Source organism: Vitis vinifera, chromosome 15, assembly GCF_030704535.1.
Source record: "Vitis vinifera cultivar Pinot Noir 40024 chromosome 15, ASM3070453v1".
NCBI lineage: Eukaryota > Viridiplantae > Streptophyta > Magnoliopsida > Vitales > Vitaceae > Vitis > Vitis vinifera.
In genome coordinates this window covers 3,714,035-3,735,092 of record NC_081819.1, presented here as the reverse complement: position 1 = coordinate 3,735,092, position 21,058 = coordinate 3,714,035, and the positions used below count along the sequence as shown (strand labels likewise).

The 21,058-nt window shown below is 29.9% G+C and overlaps 1 protein-coding gene across 1 annotated transcript; it reads left to right on the top strand.

The window, feature by feature from the left end:
* The first annotated feature begins 10,407 nt into the window (after positions 1–10,407).
* Positions 10,408–19,935, top strand: LOC104877419 (disease resistance protein RUN1). Its single transcript, XM_059743007.1, is given in 6 exon segments — positions 10,408–10,901; positions 14,979–15,063; positions 15,115–16,055; positions 17,146–17,740; positions 18,979–19,158; positions 19,783–19,935. Coding segments are annotated over 6 exon segments (2,448 nt in total).
* The last annotated feature ends 1,123 nt before the right edge of the window (positions 19,936–21,058 follow it).

Genomic DNA, 21,058 nt, shown 5'->3' with positions numbered 1-21,058 from the left:
TGGGATACGGACATGGCTTGGAGGAGAAGCTAAAGAGAAACAGAGAAAAAAGAAAAGGAGGGACAGGAAGGAGAAAAGGGGGGCTGACAGAGGAGGGGACTGGCTAGTTCTGGGGATCTTGGAGAGTGAAGTTTGAAGAAGGCGAGAATAGGAAGAGAGTCCATCTACGGTACGAACCTCATGTCTTCCACCTTCTATTATTCTCCTATTCTTCTTGACCTTTTTTTTTCAGTTCTAGTCCTAAGCATTAATCTGTTTGCTTTAGGTTAAATCTAGTTTTCTGTATACATGCTTCGTTCTTGTTTTTTTCTTTCTTCTTTGATTCGTTAATTCCACCCATTTTGAGCCCACGAATGTCATTGAAAATGGAGCTTGGCACCATCATGTTCCCATGTTGGTTTAACACTCATCGCATGCTCAGGCTATTGTCTTTGTTAATACTCATATATTTGTGCTGTTTGGTGCGTTGTCTGATTCGGAGCTTGGTAAACATGTATGCCCGCATGACATCCGCGCCCCACCCCTCATCTTTCTATGTCCTCCATACCCGTTTCCCCATATTCCATGCATACCACATGCAAATACACCCATCCCTCGTGCCACCATCTTCACTGGACCTTGCATTACTACCTCTCTCTCTCTCTCTCTCTCTCTCTGAGGAACACAATGTGGCTGAAATCCCGAGTGCTATTCCTACTACTTTGCGCCACTTGCCACACTACTGTATCTTTCACCAATGGTCCATTGCCTAAAGGCAACTTCGAGTATGGCTCAAAGCCATGGGAAGTTTCCGGCTGTGTAGAGTGCATCAAATCCGGTCAAAAACAGGGTGACATGTGCTAATCGTCCCTAAAGTAGCCTATGCACGCGGCCAGGACTTGTGCCCAAGAGGAGACATTAAACTCGGTTGCACCCATGCACGCGTGGCGTCGTCATTCTTCACGCTCCCTGAACTGGCAGTACCTTCTGGACGTCGCCAGGCCGCCACCACCTGCTCCGGCTACGCGCGCGCCTGCGCCAGCCACCGTGGCGGCAGCACCTTTTGAACGTCACCAGACCGCCGCCACGGCTCCCTTCTTCCCCGCGCCGCCGCTGCTCCTCTTTTCCCCGCACTGCCATGGCTCTCCTCTTCATCGTGCCGCCGGTGGAGTCTTCGCGGGTGGAGAGGCAAATGGTGAAGAGAAGGGTTGTTTTGCCCATGATGGTTTTGGGCTTGGGTTTGAACTTGGAGCCCAGGCCCAAGCCTATGAAGAGAAGCCCAAGTTTATGAAGGCTTTAATTGCCTTGGGCTTGCCCATTGATATCTTATTGGACTGGGCTTGATGATGGGGCTTATTAGTGGGTTTAGGCTTATGGGCTTGGGCTTGATGGATGCATATTATCATTTATTATTATTATTATTAATTATTATCATTATTACTATTATTATTATTATTATTATTATTATTATTATTAATTATTATTATCATTGTTATTATTATTATTATTATTATTATTATTATTATCATTGTTATTATCATTGTTATTAATTATTATTATTATTATTATTATTATTATTATTGTTATTATTGTTATTATTATTGTTATCATTGTTACTATTATTACTATTGTTATTATCATTATTCTTGATTATTATTATTATTATTATTATCATTATCATTATTATTATTAATTCAACTCTCAAAATCTTATTATTATTATTATTATTAACTCAATTTTCAAAATCTATTTATTCTTATTATTATTACCATTAATCCAAACTTTCAAAATCCTATTATTATTATTACTAACCCAACTTTCAAAAATCTCATTACTATTATTATTATTAACCCAACTTTCAAAATCTCATTATTATCATTATTATTAATTCACACTTTCAACATCTATTTATTATTATTATTATCATCATTAATCCAAACTTTCAAAAATCTCATTATTATTATTATTATTACCTCAACTTTCAAAATCTATTTATTATTATTATTATTATCATTAATCCAAACTTTCAAAGTCCTATTATTATTATTATTAACCCAACTTTCAAAAATCTCATTACTATTATTATTATTAACCCAACTTTCAAAATCTCATTATTATCATTATTATTAATTCACACTTTCAACATCTATTTATTATTATTATTATTATTATTATCATTATTCCAAACTTTCAAAGTCCTATTATTATTATTATTAACCCAACTTTCAAAAATCTCATTACTATTATTATGATTAACCCAACTTTCAAAATCTCATTATTATTATTATTATTAATTCACACTTTCAAAATATTATTATTATTATTATTATTATCATTAATTCAGACTTTCGAAATCTTATTATTATTATTATTATTAATTCAAACTCTCAAGACCTTATTACTATCATTATTATAAATTCAACTTTCAAAAGTCTATGGTCTCGCAGTTCAATTTCCTAAAGTCCGTTTCTCATTTTCTTTAACAAATTTCAATTTAATCACCGGAGCTCTAATCTTCAAAATTTAATTTCAAATACTCCAATTTTCAAATAAGCTCCAATAATCCAGTTTTCACTCGAATAGTTTTTAATCACATTTCAGTTCCTAAATAATCTTTTGATCTTCTTGATTTTATATAAGCAATAGTGATTCCTTCATAGTTCTAAAACATGGGATTTGTGAGATTAACTCATGAACAATAAATCGGGCTTTGTTGGGGGCCCTATGTTTGACCCCTTTTGATAGTCAATTATCATGCTTACTGTATTTTGCTTGAGCTTCGTTTTGCACTCCGATATGTATGAGCTATGTTTTGTATTCATTAATTGTGCACTAATCCCGTTTCTTGATAGCGCATTGTGGCTCGTGGCCGAGGTACGCATCCACTCCCTTTCTAGTCAATCTCTATTGCGTGTTTTGATTCTCATATTGTGCATGATTTAGGTGAATATCCATTGACTTTCTCGTTGATTGCCACGTCAGTTTCATTGTATTAGTAGAGACCTGACTTTAGGGATTTAGAGGGGTGTTATGGTTTATACCGTACCTTCCCAATAAGTAACCTGACCCCCGAGCCCGATCCGGTTTTTCATAGACCACCTTTTCCAAAATAAGGAGTCACGCTTAGGGTTTTCTTTCTTATTTTTTTTACCCTTTTAAAAATAAAACAAAAATAAGTGACGGCTCCAAGTCATTTTCTTAATCAATCAAATCATTTTTCAAATTAAAATCGAGCTCGCCATCGAGTGGGAAACGCATGAGCCGAAATGCGGGGTCCACAATTTCATATTTTTCCAAGGGTATTTATTTTTATACATTTAAAAATAGGAGGTGATAAAAAATATACCAACTCAAGCTATTCAACAAATTTGAAATTAAAAAAAAAAAAAACATTCAAATACTAATTGTAAGTATCTAAAACCATCTAACCCATACTCTTCTTTCTTCATACTTTAGTTATCACTTTTTATTACTTTTTCCCTCATTCTATTCATTAATAATCTCATTTTATTATTTAAAGTTTTCTACTTTTCAATATAATAATAATAATTGATTAATTAAAAAAAATATAAAGCTTTAAAAATAATTTTTTGTCTTTAAAAATAAAAAACTAATTTTTAAAAATTTCTAACTAATTGTTTATTGTTATTTGTAAACAATTTTTAAAAATAAAATGAAATAGAAAACAATTTTTAGAGAATAAGTTGAAGTTATTTTCACTAGTTTTTCAAATAAATTTAAGAGGACATGACAACATGGATTTAAATTTTTTCTAAAATATTAAATTTAAAAATAAGGTACAAAAAAATTCCCTTCACCTTCATTTTCCTTTTCCTTAAGGTGGTCAATTTGAGTGAAGTGAAGTGAAGTGAAGTAGTCAATTTGAGTGATTTTACCATCAATCTTGGTGAAACGGTGTTTCTTGTGAATAAAGGGTGAATTTGCTTGCATTCAAAAATACCCATTTGAAATCCCCTGAATTGGGTGTTGATCTGAGCTTCATTCATAAGCTACGTACTTGTATTTTCTCAGAAAATGTTTTCTTTGTTGCTTGTGTAAGAAGATTTAGAAGTCTTTGGCTATGTTTGGTCCCGAAAAATTTGAGGAAAAATGTGAGGAAAAGAAAATAGAGAGGAAAAATGGAAGAAAAGAAAAAATAAAGGAAAATAAAAAATAGATTCAAAATTAATAATTTATTTTTATATGTTTTTTCAAACTCATTTCACTTAATTTACTCTATTATATAAAGATTAAATAATTTTAAAATATATAAATTTCTAACTAATTTTAATTTGAAATCAAATATGAGAAAACCATTTTTCTTTACATTTTTTTTCTTTCCTTAGTACTTTTCAAGAACCAAACATAACCTTTAGCTTCAATGAATACTAAATGCATTTTATATTATGTGGAGAACATGCCCATTTCTATCTATTTGAATATTATATATATATATATATAAATATTCCTCATGAAAATGATAAAAATTAATTGAATAACCTCAATTTAATATACCTAAAGGGGCCTTATGGCCTAAATAAATTTAGCCAGTAGGATTTGACATATTTTTTATTTTTTATGCTTTTAGAAAAATACTTTAGCTATTATATGATCAATTGGGAAATAAAAAAAAAGAGAGAGAGAGAAAAGAACAAGTAACAAAAAAAAATGTACAAAATAACACAGAAAATTGCAAAAGAGTAAGGAAAGCTTGGACTAAATGATGGAGGGAAGTAGGGGCTTGAGCTCATGTAGACCCACTACAATTCAATGCTATAGGGATACAGATAATGAGAAATAATTGGGAGAGGAAAGGGACGATCTAACCACCAATATCTAAACTTATTTTAGGAGGCAAAGAAAAGTCATTCAAGATTCTGATTTTTCTTTTTTGTTTCTTTTCAAATTTTGTTATAATTTTGGAGTTTATTTGATAGTATTATTAAATAAAATTTTAAAATAAATAAATAAATAAATATTTTATTTTCATCTTCTACCATAATTCTTTCATGGTATAAAAGTAATTTTAATACTTTCGTAGTTCCAAAAATTTTTAAGTTATGAGGTTAATAATATTATTTATATTCACAAATTTTTTATATTTATTTAATAAAATATTAAAAAATATTTGTTAAATCCAAATTAAAAGGCTAAATTGAAGAAGAAAACAAGAAACTCCTCTTTTGAATATTCTATCTTCTAGTCTAGTTAATGAGGATTATTAACTCAAATGGAGATATTTAAATTCATAAATGATAAATGAGGGAATTACCATTACATTATTATTGTGAATTTAATTTAATATACGAAGGATAATGATAAATATAAATATTAAAATAAGGAAAGGGAATAAAATATGTATATTCATATATCTTCTTGAATTTAATTTATAGTGTTATCCTTTCTTCCCTATCTTTAGAATGTTTATTTTAAATAATAATTAATTTTGTATAAATTTTATAAATGTCGAATTCATAAATCCCTTTAATGATAGTAGTTTTAAATAATTTATAGGTCAAAAGAGTTAAATCAAATATTACTTTGAGAGACTTCAATATTCTAATTAATCAAGAGTTTTGAATTTCATAGTAGTGATAAAAGAATTTTATATTTAATATTGTTCTCATAATGATAGTAAAAAGATGAATATTACAAGGACAATAATTTTTTTTTTAAACTTACAAAATTTATAATAAATATTTTTTAAACACCTTAAAAAATATTATTATTCTTTTTTATCCAATATATATATAGCTTTAAGGTTATAAACAATTATTTGAATATTTTCTCTATTTTATGGACAATACATAGATATTGTCTTAATATATTATTTTGTAACATGATCATCTTTTAACTAATGGTGATAATTAATTTTTAATTGAATAATGTTATTATAACTTAATAATTTGAAAAATATTCGGATACCCTTTTAAATCTAAAATAGATGTGGACTTGACATGATTTAAATTATTAAAGCACGATGTCATTAAGTCAAGCAAATGTATCATATTAAGAGATGTTTATGTAATTATATCATAATTTTTTTTTTCCTCGTACATGATATCTTTTGTATTAAGTTTTTTAGATGAAAAATAACAAAATCTTTTGTTATGTAAAGAGGTATAACAACACATTAAAATCTAAAAGAGAATATAATGAAACACAAATTAGATGAAAATTACCTTAAATAGGGATATAATAGAAAACATGTAAATGCAAGAAAAAACAAGTTTAGATAAAATTTAAAATAAAAAATCAAAAAAAATAAATTAAAAGTAATAATATAAAAATCATAGAATCTTCCAAACTATAATTACAAAAAAAAAAAAATATTTTAAATTAACTTGATAATTTAAATAATGATTTTTTTTAAAAAAAATTACAAATGTTACAAAGATAATTTTTTATCATTTTTAATTCTATTTAAATATAATTTTTTTTAATCTCTGCTGACATTATGTTTATAAAGGTAAAATAGTAAAAATATATATTTCATTCGGTTTACTTGTAATAAACACTTTAAATGTGATTAATTTTAATTTTATTTCCTATGTTTTAATTTTGGTAGAAAAGATCTACATGATAGAGTTTGGTAAAAAATATTGATAATTTTTCTTCAACAGTTATTATATGTTGTTTATATTGTCTTTTAAGTCATTTGAAACAATGACACTAATGTGTTATCCATTTATATTAATTTGATTTCACAAAAAAAAAGGTAATACCTAAATATTATGGTTAATTTTCCTTTATATAAGATGTAATGTAGTAAGAAAAAATATTGTTTATAAATATGATTTTTTATCCTTTTTAATTCTATTTAAATATGATTTTTTTAATCTCTGTTGACATTATGTTTATAAAGGTAAAATAGTAAAAATATATATTTCATTCGGTTTACTTATAATAAACACTTTAAATGTGATTAACTTTAATTTTATTTCATATGTTTTAATTTTGGTAGGGAAGATCTAAATGACATAGTTTGGTAAAAAATATTGATAATTTTTCTTCAACGATTATTATATGTTGTTTATATTGTCTTAAGTCATTTGAAACAATGACACTAATGTGTTATCCATTTATATTAATTTGATTTCACAAAAAAAGGTAATACCTAAATATTATGGTTAATTTTCCTTTATATAAGATGTAATGTAGTAAGAAAAAAATATTGTTAAAACTACTTAAATGAAATATGCAATTACAAATTTTGGATGATAAAATTAAAAAAAAATTTATGTGAATGAATGTATGGGGGAAAAGTGTTCAATCCTTAGGTGACAAGAAAAAAAAAAGTTCAGAATTGATTGAAATCTTGCAAAAAGGGTAGCCTTGTACACCCTTGTATAATTAGTACATTTGCCTCGTACAGTTAGTACATTTGCCTCGTACAGTTAGTATATTTGCCTTGTACAGTGAGTGTAACACTCTTATATAGTTAGTATAACACTCTTATACAATAGTGCAAATTTCATATACGATTTGTAGGTGACAAATAAAATAAAGAAATGATTCAAAATTGATTAAAATCTTTCACAAATGGTAGCCTTGTACACCCTTGTACACTTAGTACATTTCCCTTGTACAATTAGTGTAAGATCATTGTACAATGGTGCAATATATCCCTCTTAAGTTGTGTGTCCACGTAGGTATATTAACCTTATTTCTAATGGTTTGACTAACAAAATGGTGGATGAATTAGGATAAAAATTTTTTTCCCAAACATTATTACTAAGGAAAGTATCGGAATTTCCATGTGGAAGTTAAATAAATTGCATGACATGGCTATGCAATCTATGGGTGACAAGAAAAATGAAAAAATGATTCAAAATTGGTTAAAATCTTTCTTAGATGGTAGCCTTGTACACCCTTGTACACTTAGTACATTTCCCTTGTATAATTTGCGTAATACCATTATACAATGGTGCAATATATTTCTCCTAATTCATGTGTCCACGTAGGTGTGTTAACCATATTTCTAATGGTTTAACTGAGAAAATGGTGAATGAATTAAGGTTAATTTCTTTTCCCCAAACATCATTACCGAGGAAAGTATCAGAATTTTCATGTGAGAGTTAAATAAAGTGCATGACATGAGTATGCAATTTGTGGGTGACAAGGAAAATAAAGGAGTGATTCAAAATAAATTGAAATCTTTTATAAATGGTAATCTTATATACTGCTTGTACACTTAGTACATTTCCCTTGTACAGTTAGTAAATACCTCGTATAGTGATACAAATTTTATATTCCCATAGTGCATGTATGCCTATATGTCTATTAAACATGATTCTAGTAGTTTGATTAAAAAAATGACGAAAAACTTAAATCCAATTTTTTTATGAACATATTACATTTTTGTGAAAAAAATATACAATTGACCAATTTCTTTATTTAATTGTGAACATATTATATTTTAAAAATAAAAAAAGAATAATCAATAAATGAAATTTAATTCTTTTTATTAAATAAGGTTTTCAATTTTCATTTTTAAAAATAGTTTTCATTTTTTTAATTAAATGTATTTTCAAAAAGAGACAATATAGAAAATAAAAATTATTTTTTAAAAAAAAAAACTAGAAAAAATATTTTAAAACCAAACTCAAACATAATTTATATAATTTTTAACTACTTGTTTTCATTTAAAATGAGTAAATATATCATTTAACCATTTTATATGAGAAAAATTCAATACCTACTGTACTATGTATTGATATAATCCATTTCTAAATACGAAAACATTTTAGTTGGATATTTAAAATAAAAACTCTTCATCTATTCTCTTTCTCTCTTTTTCTTTTTTCTTATTTCAATAATTTTTCAATTAATTCAAATCATTAAAAAAATTCCTTAATAAACAAATTTGGAACATTCATATAACTTATTACCAAAAGTCTATGTTCAAAAAATTATTAAAATATGAAAGGAAAAAGATTATAAAAAAAAACTTTAAACTTTTTATTTTATAATAGTAAAAAAAATAAGCTTTAAAATACTTTTTAGTATAAAAGAAAAAAAATAGTAAATATATTTATTTTAAATCTTGTTTTTTAATCATTAAATTATTTACTTCTAAAATGTAAAAAATAATTTTTATTCATTTAAATTAATATTTTTTTAGAAAGTATTTTCCAAAATAAATTTTGGATCATTAATGTAATTTTGTTTATTTATAATTTAAAAATAGAAAATAATACTGATTTTTCAGTTATTTTTAAAAGAGTTTAAAAAATAATGAAAAATAAAAAAATGATTAAATAAAGGAGAATTTTATGGATGGGGCATGTAAAAAGTGGTGGTATAAAGACAAAAATAATGGATGTAAGTCAAAAGGACATTTTTATTTATTCCAACCTTATATCCTTATAATTAATTATGAATATTTGAAGGACCTTTTATTAATTATCAAGCATAAGCAAGTATAAAACACAATTCCCCTAAAACACAATTCCCTTTGAATTTTGCATTGGGTGGGAACTTCTTTCTATTTTTTTGAAAGCCGCCCACCTCCCCACGTTACTTTTTGACTCAAGAGCCTCCCCAATCCTTAAGTATTGACTATAAAATTTAAACATTGAAATGTAAAATTATAAAATAAAAATTTGGGATTCCGTGTCCAGAATGGGGAATTTGTTCTCTTTATGGGGGTTCTTCCATCCCTACCTTGTCCAATCTTACATTTACCTGATTTCCTTCATATTCCTTGTATTTCACAACTCAAACCATGTCAAGTCTTAACTGTAATCAAATATACTCTAAGAAGATCCTCTAATTAAAACACAGAAACCGGTTTTTTAAAGATTTGGTCTAAGTGTATGTTGATAATATATTTAATTTTTTTTGGAAAGTATTTTAAAAAATAATTATATAAATATGAAAAAAAAAAACTGAAAATATAAAAATTATTTTTAAGAAAAATATAAAAATAGATTAAGAGTATTTTAAGTTCTCAAATATATTTTTTATCTAAAAAATATTAGAAAATTGTTTTTAAAAACTATTCTAAAAATTGTTGTTTGAGACCTAGTTTTGAAAACAATCCTTAATAGACCTTTAGTTGCACATTCTGATTTCTATGTGATTTGTATGATATAGTAAGTTATTATAAATAATAACACTTTTATTGCTTATAATTTATATGAAAATAAACGATATATTTTTTATGAGAAGGGGGTGCACTGAAGTGATTCTTTATACGTAATTACAAATGAGGCCTCTGAGCACATAAACCAATAATGGTGGGTGAGCTTTCAGTATTGGGAGGCAAAGTTTGCTTTTTTCACGTGAGGTCTGTGAAAAGTGATTGAGGTTTTGCAGACTCTTAGGGTACTCAAAGACCCTCTTCAGGGACATTGGTAGTGACTCTGTGCAAGTCGATCCTCAACTCTCTTGTAGCCTCCCAGTTCCCACAAACCCTGTCCCAAAATGGCTTCCTCAAGCACCCAAAAACCCTCTTCTTCTTCAGCTCCAACCCCAAAATGTAACTTCGATGTTTTCTTGAGTTTTAGAGGGGAAGACACCCGCTACAATTTTACGGATCATCTATTCGTAAATTTGGATTGGATGGGTATTGGCACTTTTAGAGATGATAAGCTTGAAAGAGGAGAAGAAATCGCACAAGAACTTTTGGGAACTATTGAAGGATCAAGATTTTCCATAATTGTTTTCTCAGAAAAGTATGCTCATTCCAAATGGTGTTTGGATGAGTTTGCAAAGATCATGGAGTGCAGAAAAGAAATGGATCAAATAGTCTTGCCAGTTTTCTACCATGTGGAACCTTCTGATGTGCGGAAAAAAACAGAGAGTTTCGAAGATGCATTTGCCGTTCATGAAAAAAATGTAGACAAGGAGACGGTACAAAGGTGGAGGGCTGCCATGACTGAAGCAGGCAATCTAGGAGGTTGGCATGTGAAGGATGGGTAATTTCAACTTCCTTTGAACTTTGATTTTTGTTATAATTAAGTATTTGGATTTTGATTGAGTTCTTAATTAATTCGCTTCTTGTAACTATTGATTTGAAGTTTTGCGAAGAGGAGTTAAAAAGAAAGTTTTAGAAACCCAGACTGTTAAAAGGGAGCTCACAAGGAGTATAAGATTAGTATTAAATAAAAACTATCGGATCATGTTGATATATATGTATATATATTCATGTTGAGATATATTCATGCAAATAATATACCATATCTTGCTTCCATCATGATCCATGTGGTTGTGTGTTGTTGGGAAGCTTGTGAAAATTGTAACTCAATGTCCAAATTAATACCAAATTTCTAGGAGGGTGGCCATGACCGGAGCAAGCTCTCTAAGTGGTTGGCATGTGCTCGAGGATTATGAGTAATTTCAACTTCCTTTAGACTTCTGATTTTATATATATATCATGTTGCTTTTATCATGAAGGTTGTGGTTATGTGTTGTTGGGAAGCTTTTAAAAATATGAACTCACTGCCTTAGGGTCCAAATTAGTTCCAAATCTTTTGAAGGGATGTCCTTATAATAGCTAACATTGCTTGATACAAATTCCAAACCATGTATTTAGAATGATTATATATGCTCCTTATATGCAATATTTTGGCTCACAAGGGATGTTCCATGGTTACTATACTCGCTATAAAAATTTTCATACAATTCCCTATGCCAATCTAGCGTCCCATCTCCTCTTCTCTTGTGTTAAGCCTCTCTCTCTTTTCCTTGAATTTTATAGACAAATTTTTGAGAAGTTGTCTACAACCAATTTTGTTTAGTTAAATTCATCTTTTTTTCCCTTCAAATATTTAAGTTGTTTATTTCTTATTGGTGTCTCAATGATGCCAAGTGTTAAATTGTTTGTCTTCATTTATGTTTAAATGCTAAATGTTGTTTTTGCATGTCAAAAACATCTACAAAATTAACTATAAATTTATTCCTATTTTAATTTAAAAACTAATCATTTGGAAAAAAAAAAGGACGAATTCAACATATTTGGAAACATCTCAAAACAAAAGAATTTATTACCATAATAAAAATTATATATTAGAAATTATGTAATTAGTTAAAAAATTGATAATTGGATAATAATTATGATTTCTAATTATGTTTAATTGTTAAGAAAATATTAGAAATTTTTTTGGCTTGCACTTGAAATATATGTTTTATTATTGAGATGAATTCATTAGTGCTTAAATTTTAATCTAAGGAGTATCAAATCCTAGCTTTTTATTATTTGAAGTTAATTGAAATTATTGATTCTAATAGATATTTAGATAAGTGTAGATTATGTTTTGGGATTCTAATTAAATTTTTTCATTAGAATTGATGGTAGCTTATTTTAGTTTCCTAAATTAATTTTTAATCAAAATTTTATGATTTTACCATATTTATTTTCATTCCTAAACTAGGAATCCATGGAAATTTATAGAAGTTAATTCCATTAAGAATTGGAAGATTTATGAGTAAAAAATAGTGGCTATATGTGGTAAAATTTCAGTTTTAATTTTAGAATTTTGTGTGTTTATTTATTTTTATTAATTTCTTATCAAAATTATGTGATTTTTATGTTGGAGTTTTATTTTTGAGTAACAATTCATTAAAATAATACATTTAAATTAATTATAAGAAATAAAAGAAATAAATGAATTTAATATTATTTTATATAAGAAATTTGATTTAATAATCATAGTAAAGTTAAAGTTTGTAAATAAAAAAGAGAGGAAAAACAACTTTTTTCCATAAAAATAAAAAAATTTCACTTTTTTCATCGATAGTAAATTGTCTTAAAAAATAATGAGATAAAAAGTAAACAGTGGTAAAAAATATTTTCCCATTTTTAGAAAAGACATTTTTAGAACTATTTTCTTAATATTAAATTGGTTTCCTAACTTAGCTGAGTTAGGTAGCATATATTAAAGTATGCTTCTTTTGTTCATTAATATTGTGTTTTTTTTTTCTAATACTTCTTGAAACCAATGAATTGATTATTAAAAATAATTCTAAAAAATTTCCCTTGTTTGGAATAATCTAGAGTGAATCATGAGTAAGGTGGTGTTTGTTTTTTTCATTGAATAAAAAAAAAATAAATAAAAATATTTAACTTTTTTTATCTAGCTAAAACATAACTAAATTAAACTTATTGACAATAAGTTTACTTTAGAGCATGTTTGGTAGTGATTTTAGGAAGTGTTTATAACTCTTTTGATACTTGAAAACTAAAAGTTTTTAAATGCTAAAAAGGTTAGAAACGCTTCCTTAAATTACTACCAAATGAACTCTTAATTATATTGGTTAATGTCAATAGGTTATTTTTAACTTAATAGAAAAAGTTAAATATTTTGGTTTTTTCTATTCAACCAAAAAAACAAACATTATCTAACTTATTTTTAAAATAAATAAGATAAAATAAACTAACAATGCACTGGATTGGAATTTCTTAAGGAGAATTATCCAAAAAGGTCACCTACAAACAAAAAGTCTCATTAAGGGTCGTCAAGTTTATAAATTTTCCTCAAGTCTATAAGTCATGCATTGAAAATTTGACCATCTTGTAATTCTAATGATGCCTATTGTCTTTTACTCTTATTCATCAAGTTTATATGAAGGCTAATTGTATCATTATTATTATTATTGAAACTTCCATCAGTGTTTCCATTTTGAGCAAAGACACTTCTAGTACTGTTTTTTAAAAGTAAATTGGTTTTCTAACTTAGCAGGTAGGTACCATATACCAAAATATGCATCTTCTTTTCATTGGTATTGTTTTAAAATAAATAAATAAATAAAAAATATTCAACTATTCCCGAAACTCCCCCTCTTTCCCAAAAATACCTTCTTGTAATCATTTTTCAATCTTATTCTCAATCTTTATGAAGAAATAAAACTTGTAAATAAAAAAAAAAATGGTAGCTTGTCACCATACAAAATGGTAGTTGTCTCTAACAATGCCATAAGACCATAGTTTCTTATCATAAGAGGGTTATAATAACAGGTGGAGCCAGTATTGGACCGGAGGCTTATGCCCTCCCTCAAAATCTATACTCTGGTATGAAGCCTCTCATCCATCCTAAAGATATTGACTATGGTAAGAATTGATTTTCTTTAAAAAAAATTATTTTGCTTATTATCAACTCAATAGTTAATCTTTAATTGTTTGAATAGATAAAAACACAAACTAATTTTCAATGGTTTTAAAAAAATTATATACCAAATTTTGCAAGTAAAGTACTTTTAATTTAAATTACACAAAAAAAATTAAAAAATTAATCTACCTTTATTTAGTTAACTTTTTATTAAAATTATCATAAATTTCTTTTAATTCACTTATATTTCAAATAAAATTTATTATAATATATATTTTGAAACTTTTTTGATAATTTTATTTAAAAAAATTGTTTCAATTGTAAGATTATTGAAAGTTACTTTTCTTATGTTTTTCTTTATCAAATTTTATAGAATATTAAAAAAATTTTGAAAATTTTCTAATATTTCATTTATTCAAAATTTTTGTCTAATCATGCATTTAATTTATTAAGTTAGATTTGCTTAAAATTTTATTATAATATTTACTTATATTATGTGATTTTAGTTAACCCTATCAATAACAAGGTCTACAAGCCTTTTAAAATAAAAAATTATGTTAACATTTATTTAATTTAAAAATTTTTAATTAAAATGTTGTCCCCTAAACTAAATTTCTGGCTCCACCACTAGTTATAATAGTATCCTACACAGGTTAACTTCCTAATAAACCTTCCAAGCCATAGAGTAGCATCAGCCAACACAAATAATATTTTATTCTATTTCTCTACTCTATTCTTTGGCATGTACACTTGATATAACATTGACAAAATTGTACATAAATATCTAATTTAGTTCATGTGGTTTGATCCATTTTAGTTTACATTCTATATGCCTTAATTCAGTTATATTAACAAAATCAAGTAAACATCACTAAATTTACTTTATGTTTGTTATATTTTGCAACTTAATAACTCATCAAGTGTTTTATTGTACTTTAAAATTGGTAGGTATGAGTCAAAGTATATTGAGGAAATTTTTGAAGTCATCCGTAAAAGATTGGGTCTTAAGCAATTGCATGTTGGCGATGATATAGTTGGGATGGATTCTCGCTTAGAAGAACTAAAATCATTGATAAATAGTTAGTTACATGACATTTGTGTGGTTGGGATCTATGGAACAGGTGGAATTGGTAAAACTACCATTGCCAAGTTTGTTTATAATGAGATTTAATGTGAATTCAATGGTGCTAGCTTTCTTGAAAATGTCAAAAAGAGTTTCAAAAAGGGTTGTCAACTTCAACTACAACAATAACTTCTTCATGATATAGTGGGGCAAAAAATAGAGTTGAGTAATATCGATGATGGAATCAATATAATAAAGAATAGACTTGGCTCAAAAAAGGTTCTTATTGTTATTGATGATGTGGATCGTAGGGAGCAACTAGAGTCATTAGTTGGAAGTAGGAATTGGTTTGGTGCAGGAACTACAATTATTATAACAACCAGAGACCAACAGTTGCTACGTTATTATGGAGCGGATGTAACATATGAGGTGAAGAAGTTAGATGATGCGGAAGCTATTCAACTCTTCAACAAGCATGCCTTTGAACAAAATTCTCCTAACAAAGATTATGTAACCCTCTCAAATTGCATGGCAGCTTATGCTTAGGGCCTCCCTTTAGCCCTTAAATTTTTGGGTGGTTCTCTTCGTGGCATGACAATAGATGAATGGAAAAGTGCATTGGATAAACTGAAAAACAATCCTAAGAAGGAGATTAATGATGTGCTTAGAATAAGCTATGATATGCTTGATGGTTCGGAAAAGAAGGTTTTCCTTGACATTGCATGTTTTTTTGAAGGGGAAGACAAAGCTTTTGTGTCAAAAATATTGGATGGCTGCAATTTATATGCAACATACAACATAAGAGTTCTTTTTGATAAATGTCTAATAACTATTTCATACAATATGATACAAATGCATAACTTGATACAACAAATGGGTCGTGAAAAATATCCTGAAGACCCAAGCAAATGGAGTAGGTTGTGGGACCCAAATGATATTTATGATGCATTTTATGGGAAAAGGTAAGAATTAAATGCACGGACTTAGTTATTTAAATATTAATGATGCATTTTTTAATGGTTACTTATATAATTTTAGTTGGGGTTTTTACCTTTTAATTTTTTTCTTAATCTTCATTCTTGTTTTTCAAGGGATGAAAAATATTGAAACCATATCTCTAGACTTGTCTAAATTTAAAAAAATGTAATTCGCTCTAGAAGCGTTTGCCAAGATGAAGAGAGTGTTTTCCAAGATGAAAAAACTTGGGTTGCTGAAAGTCTATTACAATGATCATCATAGTATGCTGAGGAAGGAGAATAAACTGTGTCTTCCTAAAGACTTTAAATTTCCTTCAAATTTAAGATATCTTCAATGGGAAGGTTTGGAGTCTTTACCTTTGAATTTTCATGGAGAGAATCTTATTGCAATCAATTTGAAGTCTAGCAACATAAAAGAACTTTGGGAAAGGGATAACGTATAATCATTATTCAATTTTTTTTCTTTTTTATACTAATTTTCTAGTTAATGGAAGTTTTTTAATGGAAAAAAATATCTTTAGTCACAGTACCTTGCAGAATTAAAGTTCCTTGATCTGAGTGACTCACAACAACTCATGAAAATACCAAAATTCTCAAGCATGCCAAAATTGGAGACACTGAATCTTAAAGTTTAATGTACAAGTTTTAGCAATCTTCATTTATCTGTTGGCACATTTCATGAGATGAAATTTTTGAGGAAGATTAATTTTAGGGGGACTGGAATCAAAGAACTACCAAGCAACATTGGATATTTGGAATGTCTTGAATTTCTTGACATCTCAAATTGATTGAACTTTGAGAAATTTCCAGAGATCCAAGGGAATATGAAATGCTTAAAGGGACTTTATTTAGACAACACTGCTATTAAGGAACTCCTAGGCTCTTCAAACTCTTTCTGTCGATGGTTGCTCAAATCTTGAGAAGTTTCCTGAGATCCAAAAGAAAATGAGGAATCTACAGGATCTTTTGCGGGGCGTACTTCTATAAAAGAACTACTGTGCTCAATAGGTCATCTCATCGGACTTCAACATTTAGATTTGGAAAACTGCAAAGACTTGAGTGGTCTTCCAAGCAGCATTTATGGGTTGAAATACCTCTTCGAGCTCTCTCTCAATGGTTGTTCAAATCTAGAGGCTTTTTCAGAGATCAGGTTTGATATGGAACATTTGTATAACCTTCGTTTAAGTGGAATGGTCATAACAGAGCTGCCATCATCAATTGAACGTCTGACAAATCTTGCAGACTTGGAATTGACCAATTGTGAGAACCTTGTGACTCTTCCAAACAGCATTGGTAATTTGACAGGTCTTGTGACTCTTCGTGTTCGTAACTGTTCAAAGCTCCACAAATTGCCTGACAATTTGAGAAGCCTACAACATTGCAATCTGATGGAAGGAGCAATCCCCAATGATTTATGGCGCCTATCCTCACTAGAATTTTTAGATGTGAGCGAAAACCATATTCATCGCATACCTGCTGGCAGCATTCAACTTTCTAACTTGACAGAACTTCACATGAATCATTGCCTGATGCTTGAAGAAATTCACAAGCTTCCATCAAGTCTAAGAGTCATAGAAGCACATGGTTGTCCATGTCTGGAAACTTTATTAAGTGATCCAACACATCTATTCTGGTCATATCTTCTCAACTGCTTCAAATCACAAACTGAGGTATGAATTCTACATATGACACTTAGTTTTTGTATCAAGGCATGAGATTTACATGCTGCTACTTTTATGCAAAATAAAAGCAATGGAGGCAAGTGGATTTTTCCCGAAATTCGGAATATTATTATTCCAGGAAGCAGTGGAATACCAGAGTGGGTAAGGGATAAGAGTATGGGATATGAAGTAAGAATAGCGTTCCCAAAGAGTTGGTATCAAGATTACAATTTCTTGGGATTTGCTTTATTCTTCCATTATCTTCCACTTGATAATGATGATGAACTTGATAATGATGATAATGATTATAGATATGAATTGAGCATATTCTTTGATGATCAACCCAGAAAAACGTTTCAATTTGGGCTGCCTTAGAATTGTAGAACCTACTCTATTGGTAGTATTAAATATAGAGGAGTGAATCAAAGATACGACAAAGGTGGTATTAGAGAATTCATTACAATAGATTTTCTTTCTATTTTCAAATTATTGTAATTAGTTGTAACTTCCTATTTTTGTTGTAATTTCCTAATTTTAGGATTGTTTCCTATTTTTGTGTTTTGGGCTAATTCTAGGATTGTTTCCTATTTTTGTATTTTGGGTTGATTGTTTCCTATTTTTGTGTCTTAGGTTTATATATATATATATATTCATTCTTAATCAATGGAAAAGCCAAGTCATTGTTTCTCAATAATCCTCTCTCTACTTCAACATGGTATCAAGAGCCTAATCTTATTGGGCGTATTTTCTTCCCTTTTTTTTTCTTCTCCTCGATGGCTTCCGATGCATCATTCTCTTCCACCAATGATCCTATCACCATCCAAAACTCCCAAGATCCTCAACATCTCCTCCTTACAATCAATCTCTCCAATATCACCAAATTCTCATCCACCAATTATCTCACATGGAGCCTTCAAATCCAATCTCTTCTTGAAGGTTATGATCTTCATCACTTCATTGATGGCGCTCATACTCCACCACCACCCACCGTCAACGTCACTGCTATTGCATCCCCAAATTCAGGATACACAACCTGGAAGCGTCAGGATCGACTCATCTTTAGCACTCTCCTTGGTGCTATCTCTGTTTCACTACAACTGCTTATTGCCCGCACCACCACTTCCCTTGATGCATGGCAAACCTTAGCCAATACCTATGCCAAACCATCTCGTGGTCATATTAAACAATTGAAGGAACAATTAAAGCGATGTACCAAGGGCTCAAAATCAATTAGTGAATATATGTAGGCGATAAAAACTCATGCTGATGCACTTGCCCTTTTGGGGAAGCCAATTGATGATGAGGATCTTATTGATCGGGTTCTTGAAGGACTAAGTGATGAGTACAAATCCGTCATTGATGCCATTAATGCTCGTGACACGTCAATTTCTTTTGTTGAACTCCATGAGAAACTTCTCAACAAAAACGCATATTTTCAGACCGCTCAACCATCTCCTCTATCATTACCAGCAACAACAAATCCTATAGCCTTTCGGAATCGTCCAAATTGGTGTCCACCAACCAACACTCCACAACAACTAGGCTCTACCATTGCGTTTTCTCCTCATGATCAATGCCAACCCAAACCTTATTTGGGTTGTTGTCAAGCATGCAGTATTCAAGGACATACTACCAAACGATGCCCGATGTTTCGGCTTGTCACTAATCAACAATCCCCGACACCTTGTTCTCAAGGCGCTTAAGGATATCGCCCCTTCACATCCTGGCAACCACGATCCAATCATGCTGTTCTCAGCAACAATACTACTCCTACTTGGCTGTTGGATAGTGGAGCGTTTCACCACGTTACGTCTGACTTGAGCAATCTATCTCTTCATAGCCCGTATACAGGATTTGATGATATCATGATCGACGATGGATCGGCCCTTCCCATCACACATACTGGTTCTACCACCATACCTACTTCATCTCGCACCTTTACTTTACAAAACATCCTTTGTGTCCTTTCCATGCAAAAGAACTTAATTTCAATTTATCAATTTTGCACTAATAACCATGTTTATGTTGAATTCTCACCCTCTACTTTTCAGGTGAAGGATCTAAACACAGGGGCAATCCTTTTGATGGGTGAACCTAAGGATGGCGTATATGAGTGGCCAACTACATTCCCTTCTGTTACCTCTTTACCTTTGCTTGCATTTTCTAGTGTCAAACCACTTCATCTGAGTGGCACTTTAGACTAGGTCATCCATCATTTACTATTATGAAAAATATTGTCTCTAAGTTTTCTTTACCATTGTCTAGTCTGTTATCCTTTTCCACACATTGTAATGCCTGTTCATGTAATAAAAGTCATAAAATTCCATTTTCTTCTTCTACCTTAACCTCATCCCATCCTCTTGAACTTCTCTTTTTTGATGTATGGACCTCTCCTGTTTCTTCTATTGATGGTTTTCAATACTATGTTATTTTTGTTGATCATCATACACGGCATATTTGGTATTATCCACTTAAACGTAAATCCCATGTGTATGATGTCTTTGTGCGCTTCAAGGCATTAGTCGAAAACCAATTTAAACACCGAATTTTTACCCTCTATTCAGATAATGGTGGCGAATATCAAGCCCTTAATAAATTTCTCTCCACCAGTGGTATATCCCATCTTACTACACCACCACATACACTTGAACACAATGGTATTTCCGAACGATGTCATCGGCATATTGTTGAAACCGGTCTATCTCTTCTCACTCATGGATCGATGCCTCTAACTTATTGGACTTACGCCTTTGCCACTGTTGTATATCTCATCAACTGTATGCCCACACCCACACTACATCTCTCATCTCCTTTTGCCAAACTCTTTGAGTCTCCACCCAACTACACTAAACTTCAGGTGTTCGGTTGCTTATGTTATCCATGGCTTCGTCCTTATTCTCAACATAAGCTTGACTCTCGTTCCACTCCTTGTGTTTTTCTAAGTTACTCTTCAACACAAAGTGCCTATATTTGTCTTGATCTGTCCACCTCTAAAACCTATATTTCTCGTCATGTCAAATTTCTTGAAAACACTTTTCCCTTGACCACTCACCAATCTCATCTAGCTCGTCCCACCCCAGAGCTCATTTCCAATTGGCTTCCACCGGTCCAAACTATAACCATTTCAAATAGCTCACTTAATACGCCTCCACAAAGGGATTCCTCGTGTCAACATCCGCCCCAAAATGCCCAATCGGTTGCCCGCCCCTTCTCACCTATTGACCGTTTACCACCAGAACCACACAATTCTGAGACCTCTTCTGCCTCAACCACAGCTCCACCTACCCATAAAAATACCCATCCCATGACCACTAGAGCCAAAAACAA